The 17,978-nt window shown below is 40.6% G+C and overlaps 1 protein-coding gene across 1 annotated transcript in view; it reads right to left on the bottom strand.

Moving 5' to 3' along the window:
* Positions 1-4,071: 4,071 nt before the first annotated feature.
* The window catches only part of TGFBR3 (transforming growth factor beta receptor 3), a 112,949-nt gene continuing 99,042 nt past the window's right edge, over positions 4,072-17,978 (bottom strand). Inside the window, exons 15-17 of the mRNA XM_030455118.1 lie at positions 15,513-15,548; positions 13,956-14,063; positions 4,072-7,840 (exon numbers count right to left, since the gene is read on the bottom strand). Of these exons, the coding sequence (XP_030310978.1) occupies positions 7,722-7,840; positions 13,956-14,063; positions 15,513-15,548 (263 nt within the window). The 3' untranslated portion in view covers positions 4,072-7,721. The remainder of the gene's footprint in view (positions 7,841-13,955; positions 14,064-15,512; positions 15,549-17,978) is intronic.

The raw sequence follows: 17,978 nt of genomic DNA, 5'->3' as shown, positions 1-17,978 counted from the left end.
GTTTAGGGACCCATGTTTGAGGGAAGTCACAGAAAAGTTAACTAAACACTGCCAGTAAAAACACAGATGTACTTGCTCTGGCTTTGTAATGGTACAAAGCATGTCAGCGAGGTACAGGCTTTCATTGTAATAATCCCTTAACCCTCCCTGGACAAAATTAGAACTCTCTGCTTTTCATCCAAAAATATCTGTAATCACAGCATTGATACAACTTTCTCTGTCAACCATCTTGACACTAACCTCATCCTTTATCCATCCTTAATTACCCACATTGCATCCCCACATCATCAGACTGAGGGCACCGCCAGCTTCAGTCTGTGTTAAATAAAAACACAGACTCACCCTCTTCTTTATGTAAGTGTCTGTCATCCTGTACCTGCTCTGGTCTCTCTCTGCTGACCATATCCCACATCTTCAGCACACTTCATTGTCTGGCACTTGGCAGTAGCCTGCTCCTTCCATGCTACCCTGTGCACCAGGGCTGCCTGCCAAGCAAGGTCTGTGGCTCTGAGAGAGGGTTTGAAACTTTGTCAAAAGAATGGATAAAGACACAGAGGACACAAAGCCCCCCCTTTGGGTCTTCTTCCACTTAAAACAGAAGAGTGAGGACAGGCTGGCTTCGTGACTGGAACCTCAGACTGCACAGGTGCCACCTGCACACAGAGACCCTGTACAGAGCCATACAGGGGCCCTCGTCGTCCCCACATGGTGGCTCAGTTAGAAGGCAATTTAACTATCAGGCTGAAAATGAGAGACACTTCGCCAGCCCATCAACACCCACCTGCCTCTCTCAGCAACAATACTTAATTTTGTCTAAAACCACTCATCACAGCTCCACCTTTCACCTCACACCTTCCCCATCGGCATACACAGACACACATGGCTGACCTCTCAGATCGGCTCCCAGACACTCCTTCCCCCGGAGCCATTGCAGAGTACGGCTGTACCCCTCCCACTGCCCTCCTGGCACTCCCCTGCTGGCTGCTGCCTCCTGTCACTCTGTCCGAGTTCCACTACAAACCCTCCAGGCTGGTGCTTGTGGCCCACGCTGCCATTTTGAGCCCTCCTGAGGAGCCCCGGGTCTCACCCTGACCATGGTGACCATGCCAGTCCTGCCCCTCCACCCGACTGCCCCCTGCTCCTGCGGGAGCTGGGCAGGGAGAGGCAGAAGATTGCTCTCATCCACAGCCATGGCTTTTATTTCAAACTCCTGAGCAGTTTTGCAGCAACAGATGAGTTCCCCAGAAGGCAGGTCTGGTGCTTTACCTTTCCTCCTCCTGCTCTCAACACAACCGTGTGCCATCTGAGCCAGGCACAGCACTGCGGTCTCTTACTCAGCTTGGTGACTCCTCACTGGAGCCTTTTTTAATTTCACAGCCCTTCTGCCTGAAGCAAAAGCCAGACAGAGCTGCTTAGCTTATACAAAATCCTTATTTGTCTGGAGAAGTCTGTTAATAAAGGGCGTATCACAAGGACAGACATATTCCAAAGTTACTGTGGCAGGTCCTGTCCATGATAATCCCACCTGGTTTTCGGATGTAGGCGCTTGGTGCTGACAGGTCATGTCCCACCCTGAGGGCTCTTGATGCACTGGGGGCTGGTGATGCCCATGACCTGAGATGCCTGAGAGCTCCAGCTTTTTCCAGGCCAAAGTGTGGCATGTCTTCAGCCTCCTCCTTCCAGACACTTTCTAACTGCTTCCTTCATGTTATTTTATAGCTTCCTTTCAGTGATTTAAATTTTCTGTGACAGGTTTTGGCACTCTGAATTTTTGTGGAAACCTAAATGTTCTTGCTTCAAATGCCCTGTATGAGCCTCTGAACCTTTCCTGTTTATTTTATTTTATTTTCCATTCTTAACAGTTAATGGTGCTGATCACTTTTAGGATCACAGACTAATAAAAATACTGCATAGAGCAAAGACCTTCCCTACATCCCAGGCTCTTATGTCCACAGTGGTATATGCCTGCTGGTACTGAAGGGCAGATTGAGAGCTTTTTGATCCTGTCACTCCATTTATGAAGTAAATCTGCAAGTGAAACACTTAGAGAACTGAGAACACCATAGTCACTCAAAGGGATTGCACTTTGGTTTTAGCAAGCACACTATAAAATTTTTACATAGCAAACCATCAAGTTTGCTGAGCCACTTGAAATGTTTTTAAATACTATCAGCTATCTCTGCTTAACACTTAATATTCTGATTTTTAAAAACTGATAAAATTTTTTGTCTGTACAATATGTTCTTTACTAGTGCTGGCAGCTCACTAGCAGCAGTAAGAGCAGAATGAGAGAGATTCCACCCAAGTATTTTTTTATCCAATTCTTCAGACAGACGTGCCAAAATAGTTGGATGGAAAAAAATTTGTCATTCTAAGAAAGTGCAAGAGCAACAACATTTGTGCTGTTTTTCTTCTTCAGCTATCTGTAAACCAGCTCTTTATACTTTTCCTAAACACAGAAGCTGCACAGCACAGCAAGTGCCAGGCTGGCGAGACTGGCTGCACAGCAGGCCTGGAGCCACCTTCGTGCACATCATCTTCTGGGTGCTTTGCTGAGTCCCTGAATGCCTCTGGCAAATGTGACTCTATAAAAATATAATTTAAGCCACAGCCTTCTTAGGGTAGGTGAACTGATGTAACTCGATCTTTCTTACGCAAAGAATTTGAACAGTGTAAATGCACCCAGGTTTGCAAGGCCAACTCTAGGGCTGGAGATCTGGGAATATAATATAAAAACCAAGCTGAAAACAGACGTCCAGCCTCATAAATATCCACTTTAAATTGCAAAGTGACAGCTATGAAAATGCATCGAAATATTGGCTCTTTTTTCTTCTATATTGTCTTGGAGGAAACTGATAAATTTAATTCTCTTTAAAATGGCAGAGCTCTGGACTGTGTTTTTCCCCAAACTGCCACTTGGTATTTTTTTTTAACTCTTTAGAATGCTTACTTCACTTAATATGCTTCACAGAAACAAACATGCACAACACCAAGGCTTACTATGTAATATGGTAACACTCTTACTTCTTACTGTCTAAAAAATACTTGTGCAAGTGTATCACAATTTGTTGGTTAATAATTGCATTTTAAAGTTAATTCCTCATATGAGAGACCGATCATTCTTTAACAGCATGTTTCAGTCAAAATGCAAATCATAAAGATGAAGATGAAGAACAGTTCCTGTACCTTGACACTTAGAATCAGCTCTACAGAGCTCATTTCTAGAGGAAAAAAACCTGAAATACAGTTGTTGTGAAGCAGTAAATCTATTGCACCCCTGTGAGCTGCATCTCTTAGTCAACAAGTAAGCTTATGACTGCTTCCAATTAGTACCTTTTCTGTACTGAAATAATCTTGATTTTTAAAAGTGATCATTCAGCATTTTGGTTTCCTTTCTTAGGGAATTATTTCATGAGTTAATAACCACAACCCTTGGATAACCCACAGCAACACCAATGAGGCTGGCTCCCCCAGGCTGCCTATAAAGAGTATTTTGCACATGAAATACAGAAAACAAAGCAATAAGCAGGATAGCAAACACCCAAATCCTTGCCCTGCTGATACACAGTCAAGCATTTTCAAGGAAAATGCTTCAGTCATTTCAGCATCTCAGCTTTGCTCATGTGCTCAGTAATTTTTGACATCAAGGATCCAGAAGCCCAGGGGAGCTCTGCTGCATCAGTTAGGGCACTAACTACAGACCTAAGCCTGACTGCGCCCAAGCCAAGCTTTGTGCAGGATGGGACTGAGGATGTGTCTTGACATGCAATAATAATCACCTGCAGGATGAGAGTTCTGGACTTCTAATTAGAGTGAAGAAAACAAGCACTTAACTAAATAACCTACTGGTTTCTGCAAGAAACCACAATACAGAGAAGCCAACCAATGCCAATGGACAAAAGCACACAGAAAGGAAAAACCTGAGGTGATTATACAGAATTAAATCCTGCCTTGACACACACAACTCCCACTGAAGTTTATGGCACACGAGGACTCACATGGCAGTGATACAAAACTTGATCTACTGCTGCAGACTCTGTACAATGTCAAATAAATGATTCACTGCATCAGTTATTAATAAATTGATATATATTTTATTATGCACAAGAGACTAAGGTGACATGAATGACACTGTGGTTATCAAAACTGTACAACTAAGTGTTTCCACAAGTCTCTGAAATACTGAACATAATATGAAATACAAATGGGGTGTTCAGACTGGCCACAGGTATTAGCAACTAAATTTCTCCCATTCTTTGATTTAAAAAATCTGGCATTTGTATCTTAAAGAAATGTATTTATTTGATGGTGAGAATATTATGTTTGGAACTGGTAGGAACATGGCAGCAAAGATGTGATAACTCTTGTGAACACCCCAGAAATGACAAACATCAACAGAGCAGAACAGTCACCTCACATGAAGGGCTGTCAGCACAACCAACAGTACAGTCTCCTTGTGAAGTATGAGGTAGATATACGTAACAAAGAATGGTACATACAGGGCAGAAATTGTTAGAAAAGGGTAGGGGAAGGTTACAATCATCAACATCTACAGATATTTTGCAAAACCCATTTCCATGTGGAAAATGCTACCAAAAATAGCATAACAAAGATCTGACTTCTTCAGACATGGATATAGTAATGTCCCAAACCACGTACTGTAAAGGGTTAGAGTGAGCGGTTAGATGATACATGACACAATAAGCAGCCTACTTTGGATTTAAGTACATTACTAACAGCTTTTGCAGGCAGGAAGTGTCCCTTTTAAGCCCAGTCCTCCCATTCTTACATAAGAAGTTCCTTTGCAGTCAATTCCACCACCCTGACATTTACCCCCAAGCCCATCCCTCCAAAGCCCTGCTTTAAACCCTTGGCTGGGACAGGAGTGTCTCCCTGGCCTTCCACACCCCACAAGTGCCTCCCACGAGAGGTCCAGCTCTGTGAGACCAAGGTTTGACAGAGATGGGAACCAGTGGCTTTGGGGTTACATACTCAGGAGCTTGACACACCACACAGAAACCTGCAGTGGAGACAAATGGCTGCTATAAAAGTAGACCTTCCAGGTGCATCAGCACTCTGAACTGCAGGCAGCTTAACACCTGCTGGAAAGTACTGTACAATTTTGCATTAAAGCTATTAACTGGGAATGTCTGGGTTCAGTTCTCTTTCTCTTTACCAAAGCAGAAATGGCTGTTCCATCTGCTAAGTAATCACATGTGGTTTTGGTATCCTCCAATAAACAACTAATTCAGATTGATTACAATTGCTGAATTAAGTAGCTGAGTACATCAAAAGTTCATTAATTTAAACTGTATTTCAAATACAACTCAAGAAATGGAATCTTTGATCTTTATATATTTTTGGTTTATCCAGCGGTAAAAAGAAATCTAAATTATTTTAAAATTAGAGTAAATTTTTGATAAAAATATTGATAATGCAGCATGTTTCCCTCAAAAACATACAATCACCTATTTTACATAAAATTTCTCAACCTATTCATCCCAACAACCAAATCTAGTACTTCCTATGAGAAACTATCTAATAAAACATCTGAGGAAGGAAAGGGTTAAAACAGAAAAAAATTTACAGAATATGTAAATTTCACAGTAAATGAAATTAAAAATTTCATATAGAGTAACTTACATTTATCTAAAACATTTAAATATATCTTTATACAGAATTTAATGTAGTAAAATATAGCTATGATTGAACTTAAAGACTCTATAGTCTTCTTTGAAGACATCTTTAAAGACTTTACACATAGAATATGTTTATACAATACATTCTGCTGAAGGTTAGGCAAAGCGCTTTCTTTTCAACCACACAGGTAGCACATTCATCCCCCCGACACCTCAGAACAGCCAATCCTGCACACCCTTACACATGGGGATAACTACACTTATGTGACAATCCTGTTGATGTCACCAAGACTACTCGTTGATCTGGTAACAAATAACACTTTGTATGTCTGACTCCATACACTGATCATCTCCATGGGCTCAGAAAGCAGCCATAAGATGTGTAGAGTTAAGCATGTGTTTGTACTAGAAAGGATGAGGTGTGTAGTTATTCATATGCATAAATGTCTGCAGGATTAGTAACAGGTTTGATTTAAAGTGAGTAATATTCCACCCCATCCTGGGCAATTATATCTATTGCATATCTTGCACTTTGACCATCCTGGCATCAGCAAGGCACAAGTGTAGGATCAGCAAAAGAAATCTGCAGCTCAGACTTCAGAGGGGACTATCACTCTAGTGTAATGAATTCCCTTCTCCTCTTGCAGAACACAGGTAACCTCCACTAAAATTAATGAAAGCTCCTCTTCTCGTTTTAAGACAAAAAAACCCAAAACAGTGCTCATTTTTCCTCAAAGGAGAAGGATCAGTAGAACACATTACAAAGTGGCACCATAACAGTCAGTTATACATTAAAAGTGTTACTTTTCATTTGGCATTGATTTGGTCAAGATACAGCAATGGCACTTAAAAAATACTCCGACAATCAGTACCTTTCTGCCATTCCCATATTCTGACACTACTTTGGGACTATCCAAGCAGTGTTTGTAAAACGGTTTGACAAATGCAACTGCACAACTATCTTAAGAGATTAACTTCAATAGGCAGTATTCTGCATCATAGGCTCTACTGTGCATTCTTTGAGCCCTCAAAACCATCTCTTGATTCAAAGGGAATTTGGGATATCTAAAGGATTAGAACTAAATCACCTTTTTTATCTCCTCTATCTACCTAGTATAAATGGAAGAAACAGTATTATATTCCTGTTTTATATAAATGTATGCACTATATATTTTATATATGGAAGGAAGACTGAGCTGATTTCCCAACTGTTAAAGTGATAAGTTAGGCTCTGTATACTAAGGTATACACCTATTTGCATAAAGACCTTGCCATTAAAGGTACACACAAATCTATGTTAGTGCACAAGAACATTATTTGTTTTAATGTTTGTGTGTGTCTGTATTTGGTATAGTAGATTAAAAAAAAAATCTCTTACTAAAAAGCTTTGGCCCAGAGAACAAGAAAGGGAATGTTAAGAGTGTGCTCTTCTCCAATTAGCAAATCAATGCATATTAAACCAAAAATACCTGGAACCTGAAGCTGAAAACACAACAGGAAAGCAAATGAGATGCTATAGCTATAAGCTTAACAAAACAAAGATTACTCAAAAGTGGCTAAACACAACTGTAGAAATAAAATGTTATTAACCAGAGATATCTGACCTTGAGGCTCTCTTGCTTAAACAAGTAGAAATCCTTTGACCCCAGACAGTCTTTGTTCTGCTTATCTTGTTGAATTCCCTTAATGAATACCTTGTGTGAATGAGAAGGTTTAGGAAAAGAAAAAAGTCATATAGACAAAGCAGCATTTTTCCAAACTGGCATAGATTTCACATTGAGGGCCCATGGACCCCTACAACAGGTTGCAGTACTGTAAAATTAGTAGCTTTGTCACATGTAGCATAACTTGCTATAGAAGATCCAACAGGCTGCACACTCACACACACACAGTGGCTTTCCCAAAAGAAAATCAGTCTTTTTTTTTTTTTTTTTTTTCCTGTCTCTCTCCTCACTCTAGAAAAATCTCTCGTTTTTCTCAAAAGCAACCAAACCAATCCTTTTAACTTTAAAATGCTGATGTCAACACACAGTCCTTGGAACCTCTACACTCTTCTGTTGCTCCTCAGTGGTTCCCCTGGAGCTAAGTTGCACTGCTGCTGGAGCACGGGGTGCTCTGTGTGCTGCCGATGCTGTGTGCTGCGCTGCTGTTCTCGGAGGCTGGCGGGGATGTAGGGACCTGCTGCCTTCCTGCTGCTTCCCCTGGGGGTAAGGGGAGAGAAAAAGGAGGGGGTGGGAAAAGAGGGATGTTAGATGTCATGAAAACAACAATCCACTCCAGTCCAGTCTTGCCCTTCTGTATTTCCATGCAATGAACATCTTGGGTGACAGACTTTACATGGTTACTAGATTTTGGCACCTCAGCATTGCTAAGTGCATGGGGAAAATGCTGCTGCTGGTTCCTTAAGCATTTTAAAGGCAGTTGATAGCTAAACTTTAAAAGCTAGTTGAGCAAGATACAGACTGTCCATCTTCTTTTGTCAGCTGTCACTCAAATGGGTCCCATTACATGACTGAAACTGCTTTATAGCTTTGACTGTTCCATGGAAAAAGGCCAATGAATGTAGGCTTTATTTTAGTGCCAGTTTATGGAGCAGCATATTTACTAAAACTGGAGATGAAGACAACGTTCTCCAGTCAGCAGGATACCACATATCCTGAGACATGGCCAGTTTTCTTCATGCAGGAAAACAACAGGCTACTCTGCAAAATTGCTTTGATTTACTCCATGTATAACATGCAGGAAGTTCCCCTATAGCTGCCACAGAATGCATAGCACTTGCAGCTTGTAGTGAGAACAAGCCTCATAATTTCTTGTTAATTGTTACTGATGATAAATTAAAAGCTCTGTCATTTGGATTGCCAAATCAAGCACTAGGAGTTAAAGGCAAATGTATGGGTCCTGACAAAACCTAGATTTTTGTTTGCTTTCCTCACACTCTTTCTGCACCCGTGGCTGGGATCTGATGGAAGAAATTCATCTCTCAACAATCATGGAAGTAAAAACCTCACCATTACATGAATACCCACAAGATCATCATGAGGCCATGTAGAAAACAAACTGTGGCATTTGTTTAAGTTACAGTACCCAAATATGCAATCTTGATAATACTACAAAATAGTATCTTCAAAAAAGACGTTGAGACTAACTTTAACATGCACAGAAGCCTCAGCATGGCCACATGGCCAGGCTGCTGCTGCTGCTGGGGCTGCAGACCAATAGGGGTGCAGTCAGCACCAGCACCTTTCCCAGCAAACGAGCAAGATGCAAATGTTTTGCCAGCTCACCGACAGGAACAACTGGGAAAAGGTTGGTACATCTTCTGCCTTGTGAGTTCACACTAACACAGATCTCCTGCTTCCTATTGCCCCAGGTTATTTGAAACCTGATGCCATGGGCTACGCCTGCAGAGTCAAATTTTTCTCCCCTGCTCAGGATTTGGTAGAGCTCCCACTCCCCAGTGACTGCTTCAGTGACAGGTTGAAGGCTGGAGGCACAGCCTGCATACAGAGGGTTACAGAGCCGGGATGATCCAGCTTCCTCCCGCGGGAGCTGTGCTGGCACATCCGCATGCCCTGTGTTCTGCTGCCCAGCTGCCAGAGCCCCCAGCTCCTCGGAATGCAGCCGCAGAGGAAGTGTGCATTTAACGCTTCTGTGGCCAGAACATGTCCTTCTGCAGGCTGCTCAGTATTCAGAGGTCTGCTACAAAGAAGGATTTTTTCACAGTAGAGGTTGCAAGTGCTCTTTGTCATGGAAACCAGTGGGTTTGCTGCTAGCTCAGGCTGCAGCCACAGCTGTAAGTGCAAGTAAGGCCCTGCAAAGCACAGCTCTTGCCTTACACCCCGCTGGTTCAGGAATGGGGAAGAAAGAAGGGACGGGAGAGGACAGAAAAACAACAAACTAAACCACATTGCCCAGGAGGCCAACAAAATGTTTAAAAAGAGGGTTAGGATCTCACTGGTGAATTCAGCACTCAGTCCAGCATTTACTATTGTGAGGAGATTTTTATTTCTTTTTCTCCAGTGGAAGTAATAACAATCTCACTGGTCCATAAGCAGCAGATTTCTGCTCACATGCAGCAGGTCAGAATCTAACCCCCAGTCATCTCCAAAGAAACCAAGTTTCAGCTCTAACTTGAACTGGAAACAGCTTTGCAACTCAACAGAATCGACTGTACAAAATCAGTGTCTGTTACCGTGCTGTAAAAGCTTTAAAAAGCCTTGTTTGGAGGTCTTCCCCTCCTGACTTGTTTGTGTACAAGTCTTCCTTTTGTACCACAGGATATGCTTATAAAGGCAGAGATAAGCAAACTCACTTTCTCTAAAACAAAACAAGTGACCACAAACACCAGAAACCAGCAAGCTGGTGAACCCCGACCCAAGCAGTGGGCTGAGGAGCGGCGGCCACACGGCTCCCCCGGCAGGGCCCCCGCTGGCTCTGCTTGCAGCTTCCCTGTCACCCATCCTACCAACCACATGACTGCACACAGCTCTGCGTCAGCCTCGGCATGTCAATACAATCTGTATGCATTTAGCCATAAATTCACTTATAAGCTAAACATATGTTTTTATTTTATGGCAAAGTGACAAATGCAAAGCCGGAGTCCCCGTGCGAGCCCAGCAGCTTGGCTCTAATGCTCCCAGCTCCTCTGGAAAGCGACTTAAGAGGCACCTTCCCTTCAGTTTGAGCTGGGAGCCCCTTTCCCTCTCCTGTAACTCGATTAGCTCTGCAGCACCTCAAGCATTTATCACAATCTCTTGTGGAACAACCACAAATTCTCAGTGTCCTGAATAAAAAATCCAAATCACAGTGACATTTTGAATGCGAGCTAGGAGCTACATTTGGACTGGCTGGTTTTTCCTACGTTTTATTTCTTCAAAACTGAGCTAATCTGTAGCAAAGTATTTTAAACAAATATTCATTAAAAGACCATAGAGAAATATAAGTTATTGCTGAAGAGAAATTCTCTATCCGCCCTTTTCATGTAAACAGCTTCGTGTATCTCACGATACTGAACCAGAACTGCTCAAAATGGACATGTCTCATCTATTGACAGTAAACAAGCTCTTACCCATCTGAATGCGACAGCATGCACTTTGTTATTCACACTTAGGAAAGCTGCCAGTTGTACTCCCTGTCCAGGAAGTCTGAATGTTTGCTTTTCTATCTCCATTTGCCAAATATAATTGGTTGCTATGTCAGTTTATTTAAAATCAGATCCCATAAAAAAGGGAGAAGTGGGGGGAGGAGGGACGCTTTTAACTTCTCAGATTTTGGAACATTTTATCCTCTTGTTACGCTTCCTGGAGAAAGAAAGTACAATGTCTGAGAGAATGAAGCAACTCTGCAACACAGCATTTCATTTACTTGGCTTAGCAGCCTCATTACCTAATCAGACCTGTGCCTGTTCCTTCCTACATGTGGTCAGTTACTCCTAATAAGGCAGATATTCTGTTGGCAGATACTTAAATGGTTAAATTTTGAAGGGTTTCTGCATCCACAGACACCACAAGATTTTTGCTTCTAAGACTCCCAAGTAAATTGGGTTAATTTGAGGAAATCTCTGCTACTCTCCCTTTCTTCTTGTGTCTTCTCTGAGCAGAACCAACACCGCTGTGGAAAGCTTTCAACCACTTTTCACATCCTTTAATTGAATGGGGAAAGGATCAAAAGTATAGAGTCCTTTTGAAGATGAGTCAGCTAAAATTCCTCCTCCATTGCATAATCCTAGCTTCCCTCCTCTCCTCCCCTACTATCTGTGTATCTAGGAATATCTGTACTCAATGTTGAACTGTTTCAGAAAATTAGAGTATTAAATAGAGTATTTTAAAGCACAGTCTTGATGCTTTGGCAGAAAACTCTGATTTTTTCATTACTGAAATCAGCAAAAGTCCTACATGAAAAAACCCAACACAATAAACCCCATTCAACATTTTGAGGTGAAATTTTGCTTATTTTGTAGTTCATTCCTGCTGTCAATTGTTAACAGCCTATCATGACAAACAAAAAGCTCATTCATGTAAAGCTTTCTCAGTCCTAGAACGAGTCTGTTAGTAGAGACACACTGATACAATTATATCAGCAAAATTTACTACTGACAAAAAGGTGGCCTTTTGCTGTATTGCATAAATAGCATTACAGCAACAAAAATGCCTCACTTCACACATGTCAGTTTTGCCATTCTTCTCTTCATAGAAGCTTTTATCCATGCTTCGAGTATCAGCAAAACACAGTTCTGGAATGAACTCATATTTTCCAGCCTTTGGTCTAAATCCTGTCTTAGGAAGCCAGTATTACTTACAACAGATGAGATTTCAGAGCACAATTCAGCTATGCACAATTCTTTAATGGCAAAAGACAGCCACTCTGTAGATGAAATTTAGATTTTTTTCCCCTCTCTTATTTTAATAGGAAATAAAAGCCTACAGCCAGCTCTAAAATGTTTCCACTGCAGCTGGATTATCTTGTCTGCCACAGCAGTTGTCCTCTAAGAGGCTGTCCCTGCCAGAGCCTTGACTGCACTCTGCTGCATGCTGTGCTTTGTTTATGTGCATGGGGATATAGGTTCACTTTCACAACCCAAACCAGATAACTTCTTAAATATTTTTTATCATTTCTGTGATTCTCTGATATGATGAATTACAATGTCCCCTTTTTGTCAGGCCTTTTTCTCCTCTTATTTTCAGCTTTCAAATACTAAATCAGAGCAGCTCGTCCCTCCGCTACTTCTAAGTGGTCACTATAACTGATGGACTTAGTTACTATAATTCTTTTCATGGGATTGGTCCAAGTCCTATTGCTGCTGAAGGATTTATCATGTTGATTTCTCTGTGTTCCTTGACTACTGACACACAACACATGTCTATAGATAGTTCTATATATGAACAGAGATTGGACTTCCACAAATACAAGACCAATGCTATCAGTTTGTTTTAACTTTTTTGTTATTAAGGCTACCTATTTGGAAATTACCTTCTTAATGTATAAATTTACCCATTGAAATTGCATTTACTTTTCTGCCACAATGCTTCAGTAGTATATGAGGTAGAATTATACTGTTCATATATATTATCACAACCTTTACATTTTCTACATTTGCCTCAATTCCAAACAAGCTTCATACACAGCTGATACATTGAGAAGCATTCAAATGCTTCTACAAAACTGCTGTATTGCCAACTGGAAAAATACCCACTTCTTTTTTCCAAATTAACATAAGCTCCTGGGACATAGTATTTACAGAAGCTCTGACCCACAGGGCTGGATTCTTGCTCCTAAATAGCATTCATGACGTTTTAGATGCCATAAAGACCCTGAGTGGGCGACAGTATTCCAGAGCTTCATAGCTGCACAGGTTTGAAGTCTCTGGCCTCACATTCTCCCTGCCTCCCAGAGATCTTGTTGTGGTCTTGCAAGGTCAAAAGTGGAAGTAGTTGGAGATCCTGCATGGTGTAAGGATCCCAAGACACACCATAATCCAGCAACAGCCAAGGTCAGATACTGCAAATCAAAGCCCTCTAAGTGTCCAGGCTTAGCCTGTACCACCTCTGTACAAGCAACAGAAAACTCCCAAAACACACTCCTCTTCCAATAGAGCACAGCATTTCTGCTAACTTACTTCAGGATAGAAAAAATTCTGAGGAGAGACTGCAGAATTATCTATGCATAAAGCCTGCACCAATTCAAGCATATTCCTGGTTACTTGGTTGGACACAATTAAGTGAGATTACACACAAGTTGAAGAACGGAAGAATAATTACTTGGGACAAAAATCCTGTGTAACCAAGGCCCAAGAAAAAATTTCAAGTCTAATTACATTCAGAATATATCCACGTATTACCTATTTGGCCCACTTCTTGTACTGATCACATCATATTCCCAGTCACATGAGCCTAATTTAGTAACCACAAGAATTTTTGAAAAAGAAATATAGGAACCAAAAGGGATCCATTAACTGAAATGTTAACTAAATTTGAAATACAAAGATGTTAATGATAATGCACAAGCCAGCAATACTCAGTTTTACTCATGTCCCAGGTGAGTTTTCAAGATTTTTGTTTAAAATTATTTTAGTAAATTGTAAATCATGTTTACAACGTGTAACACCTCCCTTTAGGGAAGGGTGTGTCTCAATCTGCTGATACACACCAACAGCCTTATGGGAGAAGTTGCTGGAAAACATCCTTGCAAAAATAGAGAGCAAGAAAAAAGGTCCAGGGCAGCTATTGCTAGGCCCCCTCCCCTTTCCTTTCATCTTGCAACCACATTTCTTGCAGCATGAGCTGCACTGAGGTCTGTAAGAGCTCTCATACTCACCTGTGTGAGAGTAGATAAACCAGAGTGCTCCTGTTAGCAGGGCTCCAATTACAAATGCTGCAAAAGCAATGCCCACAACAGTCAGCGTGTCCAGACCGTAAAACACAGCTACAAAATAAACACACAACAACAAGGATTTTTTATTTTCAGAGGCAAACACTATTTTACAAAAATACACCCTTACACTTTCATAGAAAAGCTTTTTAAATACTCATAGTTAATTAAGCACCATTTTAAAGGAATAGACTAGCAAATTTGCATGAAGGAAATAGAAGTGATGCTTTCAGAGACTGGCTTCAGTCCACCCAACTGTTCCACATGACAAATAAAAACCCCAGCTCAGCACACCCATATCAGGAAAATGTTACAAAAATTAAGCATTTTCTGTTGTCTGTTAATAACTTGCTCTCAATTAAATAGCCATGTATCTTAAAAAATGTGTTTTGAAAAGGCAGAGATTTCTGGCAAAAGATACTTTTTATTTAAATGCCCTAACATTCAAGCAAACTTTCCCTTGCATTGCCTGCAAGTTCAGTCTGAAAATCTAGGTGGAGAACGGAACTGCTGTTAAGAAGGAAGAGATGCCAGCAAAAAGTCAGCGAAAACATAAATAGAAACAATTGTTTTTCACATTTGGCAATGCTTTCTATAACTGAAATTAATTCCAGAACACAAAAATAGAAACATACACATGCAAATCACTTTCTAGGGGAGAGGCCCTTTTGCATTACCATTTTCAGGGTAACAGCATCTGGTTCCTGGATTTATTGCCCCCCAACGTTAATCATCTAAACAGAGAAACTTCCAGCTTTTCTGATTTTATTTTTTGGTGATTTGAAATACTTAAAAAAGAATAATCACTCTTTTAGCAATCATTTGAGGAAATACCTTCTTACAAAAATGATTTCTAGTTTCAGTATTTTTAATGTCTCCCAGTACACAAAATGGCTCAGGCCAGTGAATAACATTTTATTGACTAAGCTGGCCAGAAAATAAGCATACTGAAGTATTCTTCAGTGGAATTTAGGTTCTTAAACTTAAACACAACCAACACCCTCACTATATGTTCCTGCATCCGACAGCTGTCCCTATGCACATCTCTCAGCCCAAAAGCTCCTTAAGTCCTCAGGGCAATTCATATTTTGACATATGTCTTCTCCAGCAGTTCCTGTTGGCAAGGGCCTTGGGTGCCTGTGACCAGGTTTGCATAGGCAAAACCTGATAGATACTGGCTTAGGTTTTTCTTCTCTTCCCTCTATGAGACTATTTCTGATCCCTTTGACCACATCTGGTAATTTTAAACACAAACAGAAAAGACTCCCCTAAAACTAACTGGTTTTGCCACAAGATACCAGTCAGTGTCTTTTCCTCTTAGGAGAAAACTTAGTAGAAAGGAGAAAGTAACAGAGAGGCTGAAGTGAGAGAAACAATCTCTCATTCCTCTTACTGTTTTGAATAAATTTAGTCTCAAAGCCTGAAGATAATTTTCTTCATTGATCTAATATTTTCTTGTCAAACATTTAAAGATTAAGAAAGATGGGTTTAAGAGTTACTTACGTGGTTGTCTCACATTTGGCTTTGGAAGGGACGGATCTGATAAAAAAAAATAAATCACAAAACATTCATTAGACAGAGTTCTACATTTAGTCTATAAACTATGCAAGCAACCTTCTGTCTGAGAGAAAGACATAATTTAGAGTTTTTACAAACCAGGAACTTCAGGAAAACCAGCCTGAAAATAATCTTGCTTAACTTAGAAAACAATCTGTTTGTATCCTGGTCATTCCTTGGAGGAGCAAACCTACAGTATAGTTCTATGTAGCATATATTTTGCTGGCAGGAACACCACAACCTTTCCCACTCAGATATCATCAGGTTAGGCTCCCTATGTGGAGCTCTTAAAGAGCACAGATTGAAAAGGCTCTTTCAAGGTGATTATGTTAATCTGACTACTCACTGATCACAAACATGAGACACCAGCATGCCAAAATCAATGACAAAAAAAAAATTTGAAACCTAATACTGGCTATCACCACTAAAGAAAAGTCAGTATTACGGTGTGATAAACACTGCTTTGTCCAGAGTGCATGAGTATGTCGATTCACACATTCGATTCCTACCTGGTATTCTGTCTTTGAAGTTGGGTGGTTTGTTTTTGTTTTTTTCATTGTTTATTTCATTTGTTTTGTCTTTTTAGTTATATGTAGGAAATAAAGAACATAGCTGTGATATCAAAGCTAATCATTCTTGGCAACAATATCAAACATCATCAGCAGCATGTAACAGAGAAATAAGTAAACACATCAAAAAATGAAGAATTTTCCCTTCTTTTGCCTAACTTGCTTCTCTTATCTTTCTCCAAGAATGCCACCTCAAGCAGAAGAGGCAGAGATTCTGGCTTCAGACCTGAGGACCTGTTTGGTTAGCTGCAGTTTGCTTCTGGATTGCCCAGACCTCATTTAAATTCTGGCACATCCAAGTGTGTTCAGTGCAACAGCTGTAAGAGACACTGATTAAGCAGTGTCTCGGTACTTGTTTTTGTACCTTTAGTAACTGAAAAAAAATGTAATTGCACAGTGACGCAAAAATACTGAAAACAAATATTTCTCTAAAGTATTCTTAAACCCAAGACTTTGCTTCTGACTTCTAAAACCCAAATGGGAGTGTTAAGCTTCCAGCAATATCCTGTAAGATCATTAAGCTCTGAGACACATATGCCTACAATATCCAAATAAGTGTTTTAATCTTCCACTGTATTACTGCCACTTGTTCTAACATGACCATCTCTTCCAAATCACTTCTAGCAGGATGGCAGGAACCAGGTGGAACTGTAGTACCAACCAGGTGAGAACAGGGTCAGGGGGATTGTGCCTACACCAGGTAAGTTGGAAAGCCATCAAGTGCACTAAGAGCAAAAGCATAACTGAATGTAAGATTTGTGAGGAGGGCTGGACTGAAACCAAGGAACACTGAACAGTACAATCATGGGTAAGGGCACTATCTGATTGTCCAAACACTCCATTGGCATATCGCACATGCCAAGAAAATGCTTTCTGAGCTGAGAGAAAAATAATTTTTCCATGCTCATTCTGTCACTGGCCTCTCTACAGAGAATATGTCTGCTAATTGATAATAGACTGTGTAGCCCATAATCAGTTCTCCCCAGTGAGTCAGTTCCTATATATATTTTAATGTGGGTTGCTCAGAGCAACACAGAAGCAGTGGGAATCCTTGTGGGTCCAAGAAAAGCATCTAATTAAAAAATGTTATCAGTCAGCCTGACAATAATCTAGAAATGATCATGATTTTCTATACCTTTGTAGGATAGAGGCACTTGTTAGTTGCTAATATGAACTCCTTTCCATGAACTGTTCGCTTTTGCTGTGAAAGTTTCCACACTAAGCAAGAACCTGAACCATGACACTGTAAGATTATTTCAAGAGCAGAACAAGTATTTCCTAGCTATACGCCTTTCATTTAAGTGGAGGGGGAGAGTGTGTGTGATCTACTGCAATAATGTAAGCAACTGAGCATGTAAATAACAGAATTAGGAGAGGAGGAAGTTATTTCAATATACACTTTTGATTTCTATTATACTCAATGGCAGTCATAAGCTCGTCTGAAGAAAAAAAAGATTGCAATGACCAGGTCCTTCTGACTTTTCAAAAGTGAAGTGAATAACTTCTACGTTTGGCTCAGAGAGCAAACCCAGTGGCAGTTGGTTCCCTTAAGATGGTTTGCAATGATGAAAGCTGACCTGTTTGCATGAGAGAAAATTAAGAACAGCACTTCTGAGATGTAAGTTCTCCTGCTCAGTAATGTCAACATATATTATATATATTTTCCAACGCTTAGGTTCATATAGCGGCCAACAATGGCATTTGGCTTTTTGGAAGGGGTCACTTGATTCACTGCAGAAAAACTGCACCCCAACAAAGCTACCTTGTTCCTATGCCACTTTGTATTGTGTCTGAAAGCTTCGATATGCTGGGGAGATTTCCACCAAGCATCCCACAATTAGAC

This window comes from Calypte anna, chromosome 8, assembly GCF_003957555.1.
Source record: "Calypte anna isolate BGI_N300 chromosome 8, bCalAnn1_v1.p, whole genome shotgun sequence".
Lineage (NCBI taxonomy): Eukaryota > Metazoa > Chordata > Aves > Apodiformes > Trochilidae > Calypte > Calypte anna.
Note: the sequence above shows the minus strand (reverse complement) of the source record. Positions and strands in the feature narration are given on the sequence as shown.